This window comes from Lepidochelys olivacea (assembly GCF_965140295.1).
Source record: "Lepidochelys olivacea isolate rLepOli2 genome assembly, chromosome: 2".
NCBI classification, from domain to species: Eukaryota; Metazoa; Chordata; order Testudines; family Cheloniidae; genus Lepidochelys; species Lepidochelys olivacea.
In genome coordinates, this window is record NC_140412.1 from 139,128,558 (window position 1) to 139,151,923 (window position 23,366).

The 23,366-nt window shown below is 39.9% G+C and overlaps 1 protein-coding gene across 1 annotated transcript in view; it reads left to right on the forward strand.

Annotated features, from left to right (window-relative positions):
- Positions 1-23,366, forward strand: part of DNAH5 (dynein axonemal heavy chain 5) — a gene marked incomplete at its 5' end in the record, with an annotated part of 254,247 nt that overhangs the window by 171,220 nt on the left and 59,661 nt on the right. The window contains 9 exons of the mRNA XM_084621096.1: positions 760-932; positions 5,214-5,344; positions 5,960-6,113; positions 8,481-8,748; positions 11,707-11,938; positions 16,172-16,286; positions 16,575-16,751; positions 20,985-21,188; positions 21,601-21,780. Coding sequence (XP_084477222.1) covers positions 760-932; positions 5,214-5,344; positions 5,960-6,113; positions 8,481-8,748; positions 11,707-11,938; positions 16,172-16,286; positions 16,575-16,751; positions 20,985-21,188; positions 21,601-21,780 — 1,634 coding nt within the window. The remainder of the gene's footprint in view (positions 1-759; positions 933-5,213; positions 5,345-5,959; positions 6,114-8,480; positions 8,749-11,706; positions 11,939-16,171; positions 16,287-16,574; positions 16,752-20,984; positions 21,189-21,600; positions 21,781-23,366) is intronic.

A 23,366-nucleotide genomic window follows, 5' to 3' on the forward strand; every position in this document is an offset into this window, starting at 1 on the left:
TTGCCTCTGGCCAGGACGGATTTTATAGCACTGTATACAGAAAGGTGGTTACCCTTCCCTTTATATTTATGACAGTTTGCAAATGGGCATGTATTTAAACTTCCAATATATCATATTCATAGAGAATACAACATAATAAATGGGCCCCCTTGTTTATGTGCACGGTGTCTGCTTGTTTGTGAAATAAACTTAGTTTCTCAGTGAATGCTGCAGTCAAAAATAAAAAGTTGTGGCCTCTGCTACCAGTTATAGTACTTCGTTAGGGGCTCAGTCCTGATATCATTTAACTCAGAGAGGATTGATTTCCAAGGGAGTAGGAGCAGGCCCTAAATCATTCAGACAGCAAATTTTACAAGCCAGGTTTGTTTGTTTTTTCTTTCTGACTCTTGGGTATAGTTAGGTTAAAAACAGAGAGGCTAAGATGACAAAAAGCAATGCCCAACAGAAACTGGAGATAGCCAGACTGGAAGCCGAAGAGAAAGAAAAGGAGCACCAGAGACTGGTTGAATTAAAACAACTCAATAAGGAGTCAGCGAAAGAGGCAGAGAAAGCCCAGGAGGCTGCCCACCAGAGAGCGGTGGAGGCAAAAGAAAAAGAAATGGGGGAGAGGAAAAAAGAGAGGAAGCATTCAGAGGACATTGGAAAGAGGATACAAAAATGTAATGGATGATATCTAGAGCATATCTTTAGGGAAAGAGAAAACTCAGCCCTCCTTAGTAATTTCCATTGTTAACAATTTGTTATCACTTCTTCGCACAGGTGAAGAGCCAGAAGAAACTGCCTTTGATATGCCTAAAATCTATGAGCCAATTGAATCTTTTAATCACCTAAAGGATCGTTTAAATATGTTTCTACAAACATACAATGAGAACATCCGGGGTGCACATCTGGACATGGTGTTCTTCAAAGATGCTATGATTCATTTAGTCAAGGTGGGATGAGCACTTTTTCTTCCTCCTGCCTTTTCATGACCACAGGTTTGACATTATAGCAGATTTTATTTTCTGTAATCATGTGGGATTTCAGTTATTCTGTCAAATAAAGTGGGGCATAGGCTCGTCTTTTGTTTCTGTTTTAAAGTAACATAATACAAGTCTAGATTTTTGCATAGAAATATGAAGTGCTAGATGTGCATTTAGCCACAGTTCCAAATACAGAATGGTGAGACATCCAAAGGAAACACAATTCCTTGGCGCGCCCCTCACCTGAATGGGTAATAGAGCACATCAACTTTCTATAAAACACACCTTTCCTCTCCCATCTAGCCAGAGAAGTGGACAATGGTTTTACATACAATGCCTTTCTTTGCCTTTTTATATTAACTGGGTTGCAGAAAGTAGTATTGCCTTCACCCACGCTTATCCCTCACTCTGCCCACAATGAGAAAACCCACAGTTGGGATAGCACCAAAGGGTCTTTGTAGGGAAGAGCAAGGTCAGCCTTACTCAGCCACACAGCCGTTTAGCATGGGGGCAAATCTAGCTTCAAATTTCCACTCCTGATGCACAGTATGCTGTCTTGTTTTGTCAAACCTCAGAACGTGAAACTCATTATACTTACTGCACACAGCTGATTATAATTCAGAGCACAGTGGAACCCGGTACAATGGAAACACAGAAAGGGCTTACTAAAAAGTAATATCTTCTTCTGTAAACTGCAAACCTTGTATTTCTCCACTGCACAGTGGGCTCAGCCCTGTTTCTCAGCCATTATTTAATAAAAGTTGCGGTGAGGTCGTATATTAGATTACTTGAACTAGATTACGTTAATTGAACAAAATGTGGTAAAAAATACTAGTAAATAGTAAGTAAATAAATCTAAATTACACTTGTTGAAATAAACCCCCCCAGCTTTGATGCACTGTTGAAAATTGCATTTTTGTGTTTGATTGTTGAAAAATGAATTCAAAAAATTGGGTAATCTGAAAAAAGTAAGTCAGAGCAAATTAGTGAGGTTCTGTTAACAATTTTTAGTCTGTATAAGTACTGGTGGTAATCCTGTCCGGGTATAAATTTAACTGTTCCTAAATGTATACATGTATAGATGAAGGCAAAAAGGTATGACTGTGATTACCTGCCTGACTTCACAGGCCATGGAACCTTGACCAGTAACTGTGAGATCAAGCCCATAACTTCTGTTTGAGCTCTATCATAGCTGTTAGAAAGATATCCAATCTTGACTTAAAGACTTCTATTGACAGAGAATCAACCAAAACCCTAGGTAAATTGTTCCAATGATTAATTACCTTCCCTTAAAAATGTGAACCTTATTTCTAGTTTGAATTTGTCTAGTTTAAGCATGACAATCTCACTGTGCCTTTTTCTGCTAGGTTAAAGATCAGAGTCTACTATCAGATGTCTCTTTCTTACATAGACCATGATCAAGTCACCTCTTAGCCTTCTCTTGGATAAACTAAATAGATTGTTTATTCAGTCTCTCATTATAAGGCATGTTTCTAGATCTCAAATATTTTCATAGCTCTTTTCTGAACCCTTTCCAGATCAACATCCTTTTAGAAGAGTGGACACGGGAACTGGACACATGATTCCAGTAATGGTCTTGCTAATGCTGTACACAGAGGGAATACACTTTCCTACCCCATCTTCATATTACTTTCTACATCAGGGGATCCCATTAGTCCTCTTAGCTACAGCATCACATTGAGAGCTGATGATGAACTCTCAGCAACTGGGCTCCAGAGCCATGGACAAATATGTGACTGCTGAAGAGGATTCCCCTCTGTGCAGCTATTTATTGCTTTCTTGGCTGTTCTCCCAGGCTGGTTGCAATATACCAGTCAGACCTGTTGGGGGAGGCATTGTCTGCCCCTAACAAGCCTGCTGAATGGTGGCAAGGAGACCGAATGAGGATGCGAAGCCTAAGACTGTGCTTTAAAACACAGCTTTCATCCAGTAACACAAAACAGGGCCCACTGGGGCAAAGACTGGCACCCCCACCCAGTAATAACCTAGGTTACAGAGAAGCCCATAGCAGAGCCTATACCTGGATTTTTAAAAGACAGCTAGGAACCAATCCCTGATCTTCACTGCTGACATCCCTGCTGTGGTTGTGTGTGGGAGAATGAGTTCATTTAAAGGATTTCCCCATCCTGCTGAGCAAACCCACCAAACCTAACCCTAGAGTAGATACCACTCTCCTCAGCCCACCTTGTTCACTGCAGGCCCATTATCCTGGTGATCAGTGCAGTCATTTGCCAGTAAATTGAAGGAGAATTTGGCTCTTGTCACTAAGGGTTCATCTGCACCTCAAATTGGAAGTGTAATTTCCAGCTCAAGGAGACATCCCTGTGTTAGCTCTAATCAAGCTAACGTGCTAAACATTGGTCTCCTCAAGTTGGAAATTATGCCTCCATCTCAAAGTGTACATGTACCCTTAGGACAGGGCTAAGTATGACGGAAAATGTGGGGTATGATCTGATCACTATTCCTTTGGTTCAAATACATTTAAAGTAGTGAGATGGGAAGGAAAAGGATCTCCACTTGTGAAATGTTCTCACCCAATAATATATACAAATGCCACTACTACAGTGAAGGTGGCTGATTTTGGGAACAGAAGATTGTGCTTCTTAAACGTGTACAGTACTTTTGCTTTTGTCTATCTAGTCCAGGGGTGGGCAAACTTTTTGGCCCAGCGGCCACATCAAGGAATAGAAATTGTATGGAGGGCCATGAATGCTCACAAAATTGTGTTTGGGGTGCAGAAGGGGGTGCGGTCTCTGGGGTGGGGCTGGGGATGAGGCTTTTGGGGTGTAGGAATGTGCTCTGGGCTGGGACCGAGAGGTTTGGAGGGTGGGAGGAGGATCAGGACTGGGGCAGGGGTGCAGGTTTCAGCTGGGATTGCAGGCACTGGGATGGGGCTGGGGATGAAAGGTTTGGGGTGCAGGAGGGTGCTCTGGGCTGGGATTGAGGGGTTTGAAGAGCGGGAGGGGGAATCGGGGCTGGAGCAGGGGGTTGGGGTGTGGGGAGAGGCTCAGGGGTGTAATCTCCAAGTGGCGCTTACCTCAAGTGGCTCCCGGAAGCAATGGCATGTCCCTTCTCAGTCTCCTCTGTGGAGGTGTGGCCAGGCAGCTCTGCACGCTGTCCCATCCGCAGGAACCACCCCTGCAGCTCCCATTGGAGTGCATAGGAGCCAGAGTGGGACCATGCCGTGGCTTCTGGGAGCCATGTGGTGCAGCCCCCAACCTTGCACCCGGGCCAGAGCGGGGCCGAGCCACGTGATGCGGCCCCAGACCCAGTGACCTGGCAAGAGCACTGGAGTGGGGCCAAGCCACATAGTGCATCCCCCAACCCAGCGCCCCCACCGGATTGGTGCCAAGCTGTATAGTGTGGCCCCCGACCCGGCGCCTCGGCTGGACTGGAGCCAAGCCATGTGGTCCGGCCCCTAACCCAGCACCCCGGCTGGAGCACCGGAGCAGGGCCGAGGCATGTGGTGCGACTTGCGGGGCAGCTTAAAACGGCTTGCATGCTGAATGCCCACCCCTGATCTAGGTACTTACATGACACTCATGACCATGGTATGGGGATGTCTCAGAATCATTAATAGATTTTATCATCATGATGCCCATGGAAGACAGGGCAACAGGAATGCCATTTCACAGATGGAAGACTGACTCACAGAGTAGATTAAGTGAGCTATCCAAAGTTGCACAAAAAGCTTATGGCTGACCTCAGAATTGAGCCTAGGCTTCCTGTATTCCAGCCCAGGGCTTTGTCCACTAAACTATCCTTCCTCTCCCCGATATTTTGCAGTTACATTAATAGCTCTCAGTCTGACACTACACCAGTAACTCTGATGACTAATGAGTTACTTTAAATTTACAGAAATGAGAAATCAAAATTGATGTTAATTTTACAGTGAACAGTAAGGGAGATATAGAGCATAAGCTTTATATGGTATTACAGGAAATCCTGTAGAAATCTATTCTGACATGACAACATTGTTATCATTTAGTAATATTTAAAGTGGAAATGGCACTTCCTGTGCTATAATGGTATGTTGTGTTTACACGTGATTGGTTTCTCATACAAATAAAAGCTTTTCAAAATTAAAAGATTTGTAATATATAAAATAAAAGTGTGATAATTCTAAGGTTCTCATTACTAATTTGAAGGTTCCCATTGCTATGGTGGCTTAAATTGTTCTGGCACAAACGTTCCATATATTTAGCAACAAACTGCCATGTTGATCTGTAGATTTCCCGTGTGATTCGCACCCCTCGTGGAAATGCTCTCGTAGTTGGAGTTGGTGGCTCAGGAAAGCAGAGCTTGACTAAACTGGCATCATTCATAGCTGGCTATGCTACGTTCCAGATCACTTTAACAAGGTAGGCTGTTGAACAAGATATATTTCAAAAATGTGTACTTTGATTTCTGTGTTTTGGATTCCTTCTACAAGCAGAGCACATAGTGGCGACCACAGTTGAGAATGGAAACATGTGCATCCTTAAGAGCCTTTTAAAAATGTTTGCCTTTATTTTCTGTGCTGAAATTCTGTGTGTCCTCCCAGTCTGAATGTCTTTTTTCAACAAGCAAAAAATAACAGGCTAATACCTAAGATTACTGTAATTAAAAGTCTGGAGAAATTTTTTTTTCTTAATTTGGTTTACTTTGTGCATTTGAGAGTGTGTTTTGTGTGGTTTGTGTGTTTGCCATGCATCATTAATCCCTTTTGTGTTTGAGTGGGTCTTTAAGAGTAACAGAGAAAGGGGGCAACATTATCCTCTTTTTAAAAAAGGAATGATGACAGAAAACAAATTGGGTATGTTTATTTAAATGGAGACTTAAAATGGGCTGTGGCTCTTTAACACTCTAAATGGATATTCTTGAGCATAATTACATTGTTTGTGCATTGAATGCAAAGATATTTTTGCTGGGCACATTTGTTTACCAACATCCCTGTTTAAAAGTTTTGAGCGGCAACACAACTGTTTTTTCTCTAGATCATACAACACTTCAAACTTGATGGAAGACCTGAAGCTCTTGTACAGGACAGCAGGGCTACAAGGAAAGGGCATCAGCTTCATTTTTACAGATAATGAGATCAAAGATGAGTCTTTCTTGGAATACCTGAATAATGTTTTATCATCTGGAGAGGTACAATTTTTATTTTTTTGTTTCTTTCATCCTTCTCGGTTTTGTAATCAGGGAGCAGAGAGAGGGCCTGATTATGGGCAGCTTGATTCATGTGAGTAGTCTCTTAGACATCATGGTAGCAGTTGTACAAATGCAGTCTCAAGTGATATGTGGCACTGGAATCTTAATACAAATTGGTCAGCTCTCCATCACAGAATCTGACTGTGTGGTGAGGCAAAGCTGTAGCAGCCCTCAGTGGTGAAAGAACAGGTTAAAGACTATTTAGAAAAACTGGACATGCACAAGAACATAGGCCCAGATCTAATGCATTCAAGGGTGCTGAGGGAGTTGGCTGATGTGATTGCAGAGCCATTGGCCATTATCTTTGAAAACTTGTGGTGATCAGGGGAGGTCCCGGACAATTGGAAAAAGGTAAATATAGTGCCCATCTTTAAAAAAGGGAAGAAGAATAATCCGGAGAATTGTAGACCAGTTAGTGTCACCTCAGTCCCTGGAAAAATCATGGAGCAGGTCCTCAAGGAATCAATTTTGAAGCACTTGGAGGAGAGGAAGGTGATCAGGAACAATCAACATGGAGTCACCAAGGACAAGTCATGCCTGACCAACCTGATTGCCGTCTATGATGAGATAACTGGCTCTGTGGATATGGGGAAAGTGCTGGACATGATATACCTTGACTTTAGCAAAGCTTTTGATATGGTCTCCCATGGTATTCTTGCCAGCAAGTTAAAAAAGTATGGATTGGATGAATGGACTATAAGGTGGATAGAAATCTGGCTAGATCGTCAGGCTCAATGGGTAGTGATCAATGGCTTGATGTCTAGTTGGCAGCCGGTATCAAGCGGAGCGCCCCAGGGATCTGTCCTGGGGCTGGTTTTGTTCAACATCTTCATTAATAGTCTGGATGATGGGATGGATTGTACCCTCAGCAAGTTTGCAGATGACACTAAGCTGGTGGGAGAGGTAGATATGCTGGAGGGTAGGGATAGGGTCCAGAGTTACATAGACAAATTGGAGGATTGGGCTAAAAAAAATCTGATGTGGTTCAACAAGGACAAGTGCAGAGTCCTGCACTTAAGAAGGAAGACTCCCATGCACTGCTACAGGCTGGGGACCGACTGGCTAATCAGCAAGGACCTGGGGATTACAGTGGATGAGAAGCTGGATATGAATCAACAGTGTGCCCTTGTTGCCAAGAAGGCTAATGGCATATTGGGCTGAATTAGTAGGAGCATTGCCAGCAGATTTAGGGAAGTGATTATTCCCCTCTATTTGGCACTGGTGAAGCCACATCTGGAGTATTGCATCCATTTTTGCACTCCCCACCCCAGAAAGGATGTGGACAAATTGGAGAGAGTCCAGCGGAGGGCTGGGAGACATGATTTATGAGGAGAGGCTGAGGGAACTGGGATTATTTAGTCTGCAGAAGAGAAGAGTGAGGGGGGATTTGATAGTAGCCTTCAACTATCTGAAGGGGGATTCCAAAGAGGATGGAGCTAGGCTGTTCTCAGTGAACAAGGAGCAATGGTCTCAAGTTGCAGTGGGGGAAGTCTAGGTTGTATATTAGGAAAAACTATTTCACTAGGAGGGTGGTAAAGCATTGGAATGGGTTACCTTGGGATATGGTAGAATCTCCATCGTTTATAGTTTTTAAGGCCCTGCTTGACAAAGCCCTGGCTGGGATAATTTAGTTGGGGTTGGCCCTGCTTTGAGCAGGGGGTTGGACTAGATGACTTCCTGAGGTCTCTTCCAAGCCTAATCTTCCATGATTCTATGAAAATTAGTGCAGAGCTATTAATCCCTTAGAATGAAAATGTATGAATCGGGGCTTTTAGATATCTTGACAAACTCAAACTGAGACACATTATAGAAAAAAAGGAGGAGATCTGAAACAATGTAAACTTTGTTTCTTAAACATTTATAAAGTTTTCTGTTTGATTCAGAGTTTTAGTAACTTTCAGAAGTAAAATAGGCTTGTGCAGGAAGGAGGTAAAGTTTTATATCTAAAATTACTAACATACCTTGTATTTAGGGTGGCAGGTTTTGTTCCTGAGAGGTGTTTTAACTAGTTAACACTAAAAGGAGGGAAATGAACCTCAGTGTATTAAAACAGCAAGTAAAATTAATCATAGTGGGTCTGATTCTCCGTTCTTAGACCAATTTGTTACCAGTGTGAGTCCTCTGGTTTTGATAGAGTCAATGACATAAAACTGATGAAATGGTGTGAAGCAAGGGGCCCAATGTGTTTGTATCAGAACTATATGCACCTACTTGGCATGCTCTGTGAACAAGAGCTTCCACAGTACATCATTCCAGTCACAATAGCCCACCAAACTGCTTTTAAAAAATCTGCTTCCTTTTGTTAAGGTCTCCAACTTGTTTGCACGTGATGAAATTGATGAGATCACTAGTGATCTCATACCTGTCATGAAAAAGGAGCACCCACGTCGACCGCCAACCAATGAGAATTTGTATGACTATTTCATGACCAGAGTCCGTCAGAACCTCCATGTAGTACTTTGTTTTTCACCAGTGGGTGAAAAATTCCGAAACAGAGCCCTGAAGTTCCCTGCTCTTATTTCTGGTTGCACTACAGACTGGTTCAGTAGGTGGCCTAAGGATGCGCTGGTTGCAGGTGAGTGTTAGCTGCAGCTCTGGAGTCTTGCTATGCTGAATCTGGAAATTTAATGAAATCAAGCTCTATAATCACTGTGAAGTAAATAGGGAAAATTCCCCCCTCCCTGAAAGGGCAAGCTTCTTCGACTCATAATATTGGATTTAAGCTTTCATTTGTTCTGTTTGAGGTTAATAGTAGTGTAGTGTGTGACACCCAGAATCATAAAAGATTCTCTTATTTCTCTTTTAAAGGCAAAAGTCCATTATATAAAAATACTTAAAATGTGATACTGGAAAAATCCTTCACCCTTAAAGATACTCTTTAGTCATTCAAAGAAAAGATTAAAAACAAATAATAAATACTTTATTTTCAGAAACAAGAACAAGTTTTAAATTGTAATTGGTTACCCTCTAAGTTTCCTTCTCCCCTCACTGCCTTTTCTAAGGTGCTCCACTTCATATTGTTGCATGCTGTCCAAATATCTGCTGAATCCATTACTCTCTATAAGTTGCCTGGAAAAATACCAGAACATCATTTAGTAAAATCTATTTCTGGACCCATTGTTTAAGTAAACTGATAGCTAATATTTTGAAAACATTCCATATTGTTGAACCTCACCTGAAAAAGTCCTGATGTGAAAACGCTGAACAAAAGAAAGAAATTAAACCCACACATTTGAAACCAGTCAGGTAGGGAATTCTTCCTCAAAATATGACTAGAGTGTCTGCATATTTAGCAGATAAACCACAAAAGAATAATTAGCCAACACGGGAGAAAGAAATGTGAAGATTATGCTGGTCGCACTTTTTTCTTCTGGGAGGATAGCTATATCATTAGCATCACAAATGAGAATATTTTAATGAAATTATCTTCAACGCGATTGTTTCTGAAGAAAACTTTTATTATAGAGTGCTCACTTTCTCACTAAGTTAGTAGTTAATAGGAATGTTCTGGAGGTTCTTCTGCAGAAAATAGGTGATGATGATGATGTAGGGTCTGGAGAGTAGAGGGAATAGGTTCAAAACCAGTGAGGATGGTAGTTTTAATTCAAAAGTAACATGAATGTTCTACCTATGAGTTGGAATAAAAGGGATTTAATAGAATGTAAGTTTTCAAAATAAGCAGAGTTGATAGCTCTATTTAACTACATGAGCAATACAATGAGTTTTTTAGAGTAACCGCCTCAATTTCAGAAAAGCTGAACTCGCACAACTCCCTTTGAAGTTAATGGGAGCTAAGGGTGCTTAGCAGCTCTGAAAACTGGGAACTAAGGAATCCTGGGCAGGAGATTGGCACAATGCCTATACCTGTCTTATACCCCATTTTCAAGATAGGCTGTGTCCTGATCCCTTTCACAGGGGTAACTTCACCCTGAACATCGATTTTGGTAAAAGCCAACCCATACTATTGAGAATAAATGTGAAAAAATAAAGGAGTCCATCCTTGTGTGAGAGTATGGCAACAGAGTCAAGGAGAGGATAACAAACTCAGTGCAAATCTGTCTGTCTTTTGTGGGAGAGTTATGTTCAAACAGTAACTGTCAGATATGTAGGCCAAGGTTGTAAGGTGTCAATGCCCACCTTGGCTGTGAACAGGACTATTAGATGAAGGCAAACACTGAAGGCTGAGTTCTGGATCAGCTGTGTAAGTACAATGCATGTTTCTTTCTCTTTCTCTCATATGGCCTGAACACAGTAGGTGGAATATGGTGATTGCTACAGATGGGGGGCTGTATGATTCAGGAGTTAGGTGCTGGGATATGGAATATTTTACCTTTAAGTCATTGATTTGAAAATAGCAAGATCAGAAGTGACTAAGACCTCTTACGTTCTGTTGGCTGCTCAAATGCCTATGTGAAATGAATAAGTATTGAGACTACCAACTCTAGTGACCAGGAGTGTCTCCCTATTAGCAATGGCCACTAATTTCAGTAGCAGTCTCTGAGGGTAGTATCAGTAGAATGAAGCTTTATTTAGTGGCCACAGGGCTTGGTGATAAGCAAAATATCACCATATCATAACCTGTAGTGTCTTAGCCAGGCCATATGGGGAACTTAATTGTCAGTGATCAACCTCTCACATAAATAAATTTCCTAAGTATCTTGGAAAGCTGAGGTATCACATAAGCATTTCCTATATAACTTCCCCCAGTTGTTTAGTTTGTTTTTAGAATGTAGTGCTAATGAAAGCTGCCAAACAGACAGCATTGCAGGCTCTCAACCAGAGCTTGACAAAACAATTTCTTGCTGAAAAATTGGTTTTGGGGGTTCCAAAACTATTTGTGAATTCAGTTTGAATTTGACAAATAGTTTCAACCAAAAAACAAAATCAAAACAAAAAACCCTGAAAAGCTGACATTTTTTATTTCAACATCTTTGAAAAGTTTAATTTTGACTTGACTTTTTATTTCAAAAGGGCATTTCAGTTTCAAATTCAACCAATTAAAAAACCCACAAAGGGTGAAAAATGGCTAAATCACAATAAAAAATCTGAAAAAAAGCTTTGTTTCAAGTCAATTGAAACATTTCTGTGAAAGCCCCTCCTGTATCACACTTTAAAACAGATTTGTTGGTTCGTAATATCTAGAGTTCCAGGCAAATGTGCAGAAGAGAATAATATGCTATGTCTCAGGTAGCCAGAACCCTTTGTGGAGAATCTAGTTGCAGATGTCTTTAGCCAACAAGTGTTTCCTGATCTGTTCAGTACTCTGATGCAGATAGTACGGTGTGTGTTTGCATATGGACCCATATAAATAAAAAGCTATTTAAAAATATGCCACTTGTTCAGCCCACATACACTCCAAAAAATGTCGTTGAGTTCAGTGGCTTTTCAAGACCTGATAGTTAAATTAGGTAAAACTCTTCTCCATGATGTTGCTGACACACTGCATGCTGTCGTAGAATTTTTCTTCAATATTTGCATGTAAGAAACTAATTTAAATGGGTTAGTTCACAACCTTTTTTTCCTTTCTCTAAAGTATCTGAACACTTCCTATCCTCATATGAAATTGACTGCACCACTGAAACCAAGAAGGAGGTGGTGCAGTGTATGGGCTCTTTCCAGGATGGGGTAGCAGAGAAGTGTGTTGACTACTTCCAGAGATATAGACGTTCTACACATGTGACTCCAAAATCCTACCTATCCTTTATTCAAGGATATAAAGGTACCTACAAAGAAAAGCATGCTGAAGTGAAGACAGTGGCCAATAGGTAAAATGCCTTATTTTGCTCCTTTTTCTCCCCCCACCCCATGGGTACAGAACAGCTCGTGGCAATCAATGGTGATCTCAATTGATGATTCTGATCACTTTATAAAGAAAACAGTGATGTTGGATTTGAATTTTCCTGTCAGGTCTTTCATTCTTTTTTAAAATTAATTTTAATTAATTAATTAAAGGGTATTAATTTAATTTGATCCAATACTAAGGCCATTTTTTGGCCTACAAGTATTTAAATCTATAACAATGAAATAATGTAAGTGGTACTTAACAGGCAAGTAAACATATGAATCTTAGTTTGCTTTTCAGAGCAATTCAGTCATAAATGACATCACTTTGCACAGTAAACTCTTATTTCCATATTTTTCACATGAGCAGTGGAACATGTACATGTGGTATGATTTTGCACTCAAAAGAACATCTAGTTTATCAGAAGGGTGCTTTCTTGTTAAAATTTCATTTTGTTTTATGTGAAAGAGATGGGTATTAACCTTTCTGTGAATTCTGGAGCATCTCTCGCATTCCTCTGATGCATGCTTTCTGCTTTCATGGCCCAAGAGCCTCAGTATACCCTCTGCAGATTCAGGATGATGGACCTTCTACACAAGAAAACCCAGCAAGGTGGTTTGATATGGTCCAGAGAATTTTCAAATATGTTGCTTAAATCAACCAAGTCTCTCTACAGTTCATATTTAAATATGTTTAAAATAGTGTATAAATCAAGGAATGATGTGTAAATTCAATTGCTTGGCCCCTGCAGCACCAGCCTACCTTTGCAATTAAATAGGTTACAACCAGTATTGGACACCTTCAGCAAGGAATCAGACTGTAGCTTACTTTACTACAGTTCATACTTTGGCTTTGTTGCCAAATGAATCAATCATCTTGCCTTTCTGTTAAAGGTTACGGTCTTTTAAAACCACAAGGCCAGACCAAATCCCTGACCTTCCCAGCCACCATAGATCTCGGATCAGTGCACGTCTTCCAAGGCTTGGCTTTAGTGGTTGGCAACATCTGGGTCCCTAGCCTGCTATTGGCCTGGCAGCTCCGTTCTGTTGCTCTACTCATCCTCTCCTTTTTTTATACTGTATCTGAAGCAGCTAAGTTCTTTGCTTCAGTCCCTGCAGCCACTCTGTCCTCTGACAGGCAGCTCTGTGCTGCTGTGTCTGGTGATTCATGCTGCCTGAGCCTTCATGTATCTTCCTGTCTAGAAGTAAAGAAACCTAACATTTTCAGCTTGCCAAAAGAGTAGCGACTTTGTCACATCATTGCACTGGGAGCTCATGTTGAGTTGTTTGTTCTCTATGATGCCTAATCGCTTGTCAAAGGGCTAACAAGATCCTTGGATATATAAAAAGTGAAGAAGTGAATAAGGGTAGGGAGATGATTTTTACCTCTGCACTATGGCATATATGGCATTGGTGAGACCAGTACTGGAATACTGAGTACTGTTCTGGTATCCTCATTTAAAAAGGAGGCTGAAAAATTGGAGAGGGTTCAGAAAAGTCACAAAAGTGATTTAGGGGCTGGAGACAATGCCTTACAGAGCAACATAATAAGCTCCATCAGTTTAGTTTTTCAAAAAGAAAATTGAGAGGTGACTTGATGACCTTCATGGAAAGAAAATGCTGTGTTCTAAAGGGCTCTTTAATCTAGTGGAGAAAGGCATAACAAGAACCATTGGGTGGAAGCTGAAGCCAGACAAATTCAATTTAAAAATAAGGCACAAATTTTTAACAGTGAGGGTGATTAACCAAGCAAAGTAGGGAATTCTCTATTTCTTAACATCTTCAGTTCAAGATTGGAACATGGTGCATTAGCCAAGTAATTGGGCTCTGGTCAGGGGTAATTGTGAAATGTGTTATACAGGAGGTCGGACTAGATGATTTATTGGTACCTTCTGTCCTTAAAGTCTATGAATTTTCCCAGCCTGCTCTACAGCCATTCCATTCTTTGGCTCACTTTGGTTGGGCATTACCTTATAATATTTGTTCATGTAGGCTTTTCAACCTAGAAATTAAATGTTTCATTCATTCATTTGATGTCACATGATTCAGGTTGCAGGATCAAGGTACTTTTGAAACTCTAGCCAGAACAAATGCCCAGTGATTGGGTGCTTAATTTTTTAGTGTTTCATTATGAGATGTTTCTAAGGATCCCAATTATCAGAAAATGCTTCCCACCCTCTGAAAATCAGACTTCTTTGAGTGAACCACAAATCAGAAATGACTTCAAAAAGTTGGATGCTATGTTTAACTCACTTCCCTGTAAAGTAATAGTTTCACAGTTTCAAGAATTACTACAGAGAGAAGCTTTTAGTTAGAAATGGGGAAAGCACCTTTTACAGGCCATGGGTTCCCTTACGTGGTTATCTACTGTTCAATCTCTGGTCTTGAGCCCAACAATGATCGCTGTCAAGTGATTAAAAAAAAATAATCACGGTTAATTGTGTGATTAATCGCACCATTAAACAATAATAGAGTACCATTTATTTAAATATTTTTAGATGTTTTCTACATTTTCAAATATATTAATTTCAATTATAACACAAAAAGTGTACAGTGCTCACTTTATATTTATTTTTAATTTCAAATATTTACACTGTAAAAAACAAAAGAAATAGTATTTTTCAATTTGCCTAATATGAGTACTGTAGTGCAGTCTCTTTATCATGAAAGTTGAACTTACAAAGGAAGAATTATGTACAAAAAATAACTTCATTCAAAAATAAAACAATGTAAAACTTTAAAACCTATGAGTCCACTCAGTCCCATTTCTTGTGCAGTTTATTGCTCAGACAAACAAGTTTGTTTGCATTTGCAGGAGCTAATGCTGCCTGCTTCTTGTTTACAATGTTACCTGAAAGTGAGAACAGGCGTTCACATGGCACTGTTGTAGCTGGCATTGCAAGATATTTACGTGCCAGATGCACTAAAGATTCATATGTCCCTTCATGCTTCAGCCATCATTCCGGAGGACATGCGTCCATGCTGATGATGGGTTTTGCTTAATAACAATCCATAGCAGTGCGTACCGACGCATGTTCATTTTCATCATCTGAGTCAGATGCCACCAGCAAAAGGTTGGTTTTCTTTTTTGGTGGTTTGGGGTCTGTAGTTTCTTCATCGGAGTGTTGCTCTTTTAAGACTTCTGAAAGCATGCTCCACACCTTATCCCTCTCAGATTTTGGAAGGCACTTCAGATTCTTAAACCTTGCGTTGAGTGCTGTAGCTATCTTTAAAAATCACACATTGGTACTTTCTTTCCATTTTGTCAAATCTGCAGCGAAAGTGTTCTTAAAATGAACAATATGTGCTGAGTCATCATCCGAGACTACTATAACATGAAATATATGGCAGAATGCGGGTAAAACAGAGCAGGAGACATACAATTCTCCCCCCTAAGGGGTTGAGTCACAAATTTAATTAACACATTATTTTTTTAATGAGCATCATCAGCATGGAAGCATGTCCTCTGGAATGGTGGCCGAAGCATGAAGGGACATACAAATGTTTAGCATATCTGGCATGTAAATACCTTGCAATGCCGGCTACAAAAGTGCCAGGCGAACACCTATTCTCACTTTCAGGTGACATTGTAAATAAGAAGCAGGCTGCATTATCTCCCGTAAATGTAAACCAAACTTGTTTCTCTTAGCAATTGGCTGAACAAGAAGAAGGACTGAGTAGACTTGTAGGCTCTAAAGTTTTACATTGTTTTATTTTTGAATGCAGGTTTTTTTGTACATAATTTTTCATTTGTAAGTTCAACTTTAATGATAAACAGATTGTAGGAAATGTAGGAAAACATCCAAAATATTTAATAAATTTCGACTGGTATTCTATTGTTAAACTGTGCGATTAAAACTGCGATTAATCACGATAAATTTTTTTGAGTTAATCTCATGAGTTAATGGCAATTAATCGACAGCCCTAATATTCAACCATCTTTAGTCAGTGTGTGCATGGTGAGTTCCAGAGGTCTTTCTCTGTTTTGAATTGTCTTAACAGAAAATTCCTATTTAACCTGTGAAACACCCATTTCTGATAGTAGTGGAAAGTTACATAATGGAAAACTTTGACAATTTTTGTACCAATTTCTGTGACATGAAACATTTTTGGCAGTAGCTTTCATATTCATCTTGTTGGTAGAATCATTTTAAAAGGAGAATTATAAAATAGCTGAGGAACCTGTTATGCTCTTTGATTTGTATTTTAAATTGTAGAATGAATACTGGATTGGAGAAATTGAAAGAGGCATCTGAATCAGTGGCTGCTCTAAGCAAAGTGCTGGAGGTTAAAGAAAAGGAGCTTCAGGTTGCTAATGAAAAAGCTGACATGGTAGGCATAGCTTTTTACGCGCAGTGCTCTTTAACTTCTTGTGCTTTGTTTAATTTTCTCATTGACAAGGAATAATTTAAGAAGGAGGAGTCAATTAGGAGTTAAAAAGGGATCTGTGGTATAGCATGACAATAGTGAATGCAATATCTTTATTTGAATATCCTAATAGTTCATGAACATAAAATTAGACAGATGGATTTTTACACTGGAAATTAATACACAGTAACAAATTCTTTCAGCAGTGTACTTTCTTTGATATTTGGTTTTTGTGTTTTTCCCCTTTTTTAGGTTTTGAAAGAAGTCACTGTGAAAGCACAGGCTGCTGAGAAGGTGAAAGCTGAAGTACAGAAAGTGAAAGATAAAGCCCAGGCAATTGTAGACAGCATCTCAGCAGATAAAGCCATTGCTGAAGAAAAGTTGGAGGCTGCTAAGCCTGCTTTAGAAGAGGCAGAGGCAGCTTTAAAGGTCAGTATTACAAGACAGGGACAAGTAGGACTTTCATTTTCAGAGGATGTGCTCCATAGAAAGTAGGCTGGTGGGTTGAGCCACGTACCCTCCCAGTTGACAAACATTTCCCTTTTATCTCATAAATGTCGGTCAAACTCAATATGCTAATGAGTTAGTTAATCCTACAACAAAAGGAATGCTTTCAACACTTAAATACTGATTGTGATTTTTCATGTTAAACTCGCTGCAACTCACATATGTAAAAGCAGCTCAAGTCCTTGGGTTTGATATCACACTGGTAACCAGCTAATGCCACTGCTGGTATTTTGTTCAAACACTGCTGAATAGACAGTGACTAGAGTGCAAACCTGCTTTATTCCATCCTAACATAGGTCACTTCCCTCTTGTCTTAAATTTTCTCCTATTATGTATATTGCACCCAAGTTTATTGCTGTCCTACCTGGTTTGCGTCCTCCTTCATGACTACTTCTGTCAGGTCTCCAATACCTGGAAACACTGTTGCCACTAGTTTTCCCCATGCTCCCTCTGTCTTCAGCTTTGGCCACTACTCCAAAAGACATCTTTGCTGTGAAGTGTTTACGCTGTAATGGAGTAGCACATTCTGTATGTTCTCGGTAGTGGTAATGTCTGTTTCTGCCCATGACTTTACATTATGCATCACTGGGAGTTTAGTTTAGTTTTAGTTTAGTTTAGATCAGTGATACTCAGACCTCAGTGGTTCAGGAGCCAAATTAGCAACCAACATTACCCAAAAGAGCCACAGTAGTGTGAATTAATTCCCTATTATTGTTACAGCAAAATGACTGACCATATATTCTACAATTAGTTAATAACAGTAAAAGCATCCAGATTGGTTAATAACTTAGATCGGTTAATAATTAAATCACACAGTGTTTTCATATCATGTGCTGCAAAGAGCCGCAGGAGACCCATTAAAGAGCCACTTGTGGCTCCTGAGCTTCAGCCTGAGAATCACTGGTTTAGATCTTGTACTGTATAATTCAATGTATTTACACTAGTATGTAAAGTGATGATAACTCAGCAGAGAATTTTTGATGGAGAATAACTTCAGTTCCCATTGCTGAAACCTGTTAATCTAATAGTGGAGAGTGGTTGGGGTGGGAACAGAGAGTCTCTGAAGAGCAAAGCAATGAGTGGGAGGTATGGAGTAGTGATGGGAAAAACTCTAGGTTTGCAGGCTCATGTCAAAGTAGTATTCAGACTTTCAGATGCTTTCCTTAACTCTTGAGCAGCCCTCCCCGCAAATGTCTTTCTCACTCATGCACATTATTCCTCCAAATACACCCTTCCTTCCTCTTATCTGCTCTTTTAGGGAGGAGGCGGAAGATGATATTGGCCTTGCAGGGTTGATTTTTTTTCATGAAAAAGTGATTTGAGAGGCCTTCTCTTCACATAAGAGTAGTGGCTTTTGTGCACACTAAGATGTTAGAACACTATAGTGCATTTTGAGGCTTAAACGCCAAGGTGCCCTTTTAAAGCAGAACTGATCATAAGACTTGGGGTTGCAATGACTGAATCATGCTGCACCAGAGTGAAATTATAGGCCACTGGTCACACTCAAAGATATAAATAAGTGGGATGCCCCTGAAGAAAATCCTCACAATAAAAAACTCTGTAAAGGGAATGGGCTCCAAGTTATCTTGACTACCTCTCCAAGAAGATCTGTGCTTCAAGGAAGCTGTAATCAAATACTTAGGAACTTTCTAATGGTTTGGTTTCCATTCTAATATGTGAAGGTTTTGAATATTTACATATTTGATCCACATTAGCTCCCTTGTCTAATGAAGATGAAGACAGCAATGTAGTGTATGACTGAGACAGTCAGAATGCAGTGATAGCATTTACAAGTCATGGATCTGTAACTAAGATTCAGCTATTAAGTACAGTACCATGTAAAACGAAACAGAATTATGGTGCTAGGATTATTTGCAGGTGTCACGGTTCCTCCCCCACTCTGAACTCTAGGGTACAGATGTGGGGACCTGCATGAAAAACCTCCTAAGCTTATCTTTACCAGCTTAGGTCAAAACTTCCCCTAGGTTCAAAATATTACCCCCGTTATCCTTGGACTGGCCGCTACCACCACCAAACTAATACTGGTTACTGGGGAAGAGCTGTTTGGACGCATCCTTCCCCCCAAAATACTTCCCAAAACCTTGCACCCCACTTCCTGGACAAGGTTTGGTAAAAAGCCTCACCAATTTGCCTAGGTGACTACAGACCCAGACCCTTGGATCTTAAGAACAATGAACAATCCTCCCAACACTTGCACCCCCCTTTTTCTGGGAAATGTTGGATAAAAAGCCTCACCAATTTGCATAGGTGACCACAGACCCAAACCCTTGGATCTGAGAACAATGAAAAAGCATTCAGTGTTTTACAAGAAGACTTTTAATAAAAAATAGAAGTAAATAGAAATAAAGAAATCCCCCCTGTAAAATCAGGATGGTAGATATCTTACAGGGTAATTAGATTCAAAAACATAGAGAACTCCTCTAGGCAAAACCTTAAGTTACAAAAAAGATACACAGACAGAAATAGTTATTCTATTCAGCACAATTCTTTTCTCAGCCATTTAAAGAAATCATAATCTAACACATACCTAGCTAGATTACTTACTAAAAGTTCTAAGACTCCATTCCTGTTCTGTCCCTGGCCAAGACGACTACAGACAGACACAGACCCTTTGTTTCTCTCCCTCCTCCCAGCTTTTGAAAGTATCTTGTCTCCTCATTGGTCATTTTGGTCAGGTGCCAGCGGGGTTACCTTTAGCTTCTTAACCCTTTACAGGTGAGAGGAGCTTTCCCCTGGCCAGGAGGGATTTCAAAGGGGTTTACCCTTCCCTTTATATTTATGACAGCAGGAATTCTGGTTACTGCATAAACCGCTCAAACTACCCCATCAAAGTTTATGGTATCATCAGAAGGCCTCAATGGAATTAATGCACAGTAATTCAGTTGCCTGCAGTATATTTGTCTTCTACCCTATACCCTGTTCCTTGTTTTATTCTGTGATTGGCCAAAAATAAATCTCCGAAGTGAGTTAGTTTTTTGACAGCTATTTTTTTAATGCAGCTATCCTGGTTTTACTAATATTAATTGACAATATAATCTTTGTAAAAATAAATTCCAATATAATCTGAGATATAACATTTAAATAATGCATGTAAAATTTCACTCTGGGTAAAGGTGTCAAATACATTACATAGACACTTATACTCTGTAAAATACAGATGACAATTTCCCATGAGAATATCATTGTTTTTGAAGTCTGAGCAAAGAACAATGTTGGCTTCATCTGCGCTATAACTGCTCACATGACAGCTTCAATAGGGAAAAAGACACATAAGCAGGACCTAACAAACATATGAATAAATATGTATGTAAAATTATTTTAACATTATTTCAGACCACAATTTCCTTTGAGTCAGGGGGACACTCCTTGTCAGTTGTGATTGTTGCATAGATTGGTTTTCTCATTATAATCTGGTAAATTATGGTCTGCAAGGACTTGAGAATTTTAAATGATCTACTAAGAATTTAATGGAATTTTGCTAACAGCACAGAGAAATGTGTACTGCAATACTGGATTCATTTACAGGTTTCTTAGCTGTTAAGGTGACCTTTAATTGGGTCAATCTGCCCATTCGTCATAACTTCAAGACTTGTCAGTTTTAAATGACAAGACGACTATTAAGTGGAGAAGATAGATTGTCGCCTTACATAACTAATTTTAAAAAATGTAAAATTCTTTAACACAAATTGCCGTCCCTTTGTTCTTTCTATTACATTGATAATTGCTTGTAAAATATGCAAACAAAAGCATTACGTCATGTAACTAAACTTTAGTTATTTAATGAGCTTTTTCTCTTCTTTTTCATCCCTCAGAACAGGCTTGCTTGTATAATTGCTAAGTGCCTACTTGGTGCTGCTGAGCAGAAATTACTTAGTGGCTTACAAGAGGCAGCAGTTAAAATCTTTCAGAATTGGACCTTTCTAGTTTTATTCAGCTTGAGCATGATTTAACAATTAAAAGCTTGTTATGGATACGTAGGTTGGAGTGATTTTTCCGAACAGATCCTATGCCTATAGGATGGATTCAATGCAAGTGTCCATCAATTTTTGATATGTCTGTCTTTGAGATGGTTTACTACATGGTATACTACAGCAGCAACAGTGATAATCCCTTTCCTTCCTCTCGATTTCATAGACAATCAAACCTGCAGACATTGCCACTGTCCGTACACTGGGCCGACCTCCTCATCTTATCATGCGTATTATGGACTGCGTGCTCCTGCTGTTCCAGAGAAAAGTGAACGGTGTGAAAGTGGACCAGGAGAAAAGCTGCACCATCCCATCATGGCAGGAATCACTGAAATTGATGACAGCAGGAAACTTCTTACAGAACCTGCAGGTACTTTAAAAACATAAAGAAGAAAAATGGGTTGTCTGATGACTGTAGCAGAACAAATGTTGTAAGAAGTGTATGTTATTTATTTCACTTTAAAAGTTATGGGGTTTCGACCCATTGTGTTGCAGAGAAACAAATACTGGGCATAATCGTACAGTTTTCACTCAAAGGAAATGTCTGTTGATTTCCCATCTGACTTTTGTCTAAGTAAGGATTGTGGGATTGGGCTCATTGTCAGATAATTTGCTAAGGCATTGCGGGTAGTTATGTTATCTATTTGCTTAAATCACAGGCCATTTACAAATTAGGATGTGCCAAATAAATTGTCGGTGTGTTTTTTAAAACACCTTTGGATAAGCTGACTGATGTGTGGTAATACAGTGTGGCTAAATTGTTCTCTCCATGATGTCTCCAGCAATTCCCAAAAGACACAATCAATGAAGAAGTTGTGGAGCTTTTGAATCCTTACTTTGAAATGGTAGACTATAACATTGAAATGGCAAAGCGAGTGTGTGGGAATGTGTCTGGCCTCTGCTCATGGACCAAGGCTATGGCTGCATTTTTTTCTATCAACAAAGAAGTGTTACCCTTAAAGGTAAGTCTGTATTGGTAAGCCAGTGGGAGGTATGCATAAATAACACTGTGGGATTTGGCCCAGTGGGCAAACTACTAACTCCAGCATGTGTCTAAGGGGACCCACCACCACAAAAGCAAAAATTCCACAAAAGGGCTCACCCAGTTACTTGTGGGTTTTTAAACAATAAGCATATACATAAGTTGATCCTGGTTTAGTAAAGCTTTTAAGCATGTGCTTGAATGATTTGCTGAACCGGGGCTAATGGGCTCTTTTTCTCTATTTTTTTTAATGAAGTAGAACAGCCCTATCTTACTCACAGAATCTGCTCCCTGTGTATATTTAGCCATGTCTGTTCACTTGGGTGGAAAAAAATTGTGCTGACCACATTTGACGCCTGTAAGAGCTGCAGAACTGAAACAGGTATGGCATAGGGAACTGGAGTCTGTTGCATCCATTTCTTGTGTATCCATAGAACAACTAATGTAGGAGCTATACGCGTAGCACTGAGGGAATAACTAGGCCTGCGGAACCTTTATGACAAGTGATGGAAGGAAGCAGAGGGAAAGAACCCAGTTACTTACAGATCCAAGGAGCAGTTTACAGGGCAGGCAGTTCTAAATATGTATTCCTTTTATGTTTATAAACTAAGCATATTAGATCTGAAAATCACTTACACAATAAATATGAAACTTCAAACTGCCATTTCCACAGAGTTGAAGTGTTTTCTGGGCATTTGGCTGTGCCATTTCTGTTCTCAGATAGATGTACTGAGAGAGAAATTTTTGAAAGTAACATCCACCTTTTCATAAACAAACCTGGATTTGTTCACAGTTGAAGTATTTATTTATCTAACAATGAGACTTGTAGGTGCAAATACAAACTTCATGCAAAACTGAGTAAATCATAATTAACCAAATGCCTCCAGAATTGTAAAATCTGAAATTTAGTAAAATAAAATACGAATGTTGGGGACATTTCCTTAGGGCTGGTTTGGACACCAGTATAAGTTGGAGCAGCTTGAGAGCTAATTTTACCAACACCAGCAGGAATGGCCCCCTAGGAACCATGATTCCAGTTGGCTGTTGCAGGAGTGCAAGGCATTGCTGTCTTATCTCAATGCTGCTCCTATATTGAGGGGACTCAGGAGTGAATGGTGTGGAGCTGTCTCTGCTAGCTTCATAAGTCTCTATGTCAAAGGAATCCCCAGCTACTCTGTACATGGCCGTTTTCCAGTTGCTTTCTGCTGACTGAGCAGGGCAAAGCATAAGGCCAAGGACCTGGCCTGCCTATGACCCTTTATTTACATTCACAAAATTCTTAATATAAGCATGGGACTTATATAATAAATTAGGGCACTACATGACCTTTAGTACTGGCTTGTTAGTACAGTCTTTTAGAAGAAATGGTTGATTATCTCCTTTATACTTTGAGACCTTTCAAAGAACAGATTGATACTCAGTAAGAAGGAATTAGAAGGACATGATCTGAGCATGGAATAGCAATTGGTCTGTGATGTTCATATTTGAATTCAGTAATGTGTTCTCTGTACACATGTAGTCTGAGAAAATGTGGAGGGTCATCTGAATGAAATTCTTTATCCACTC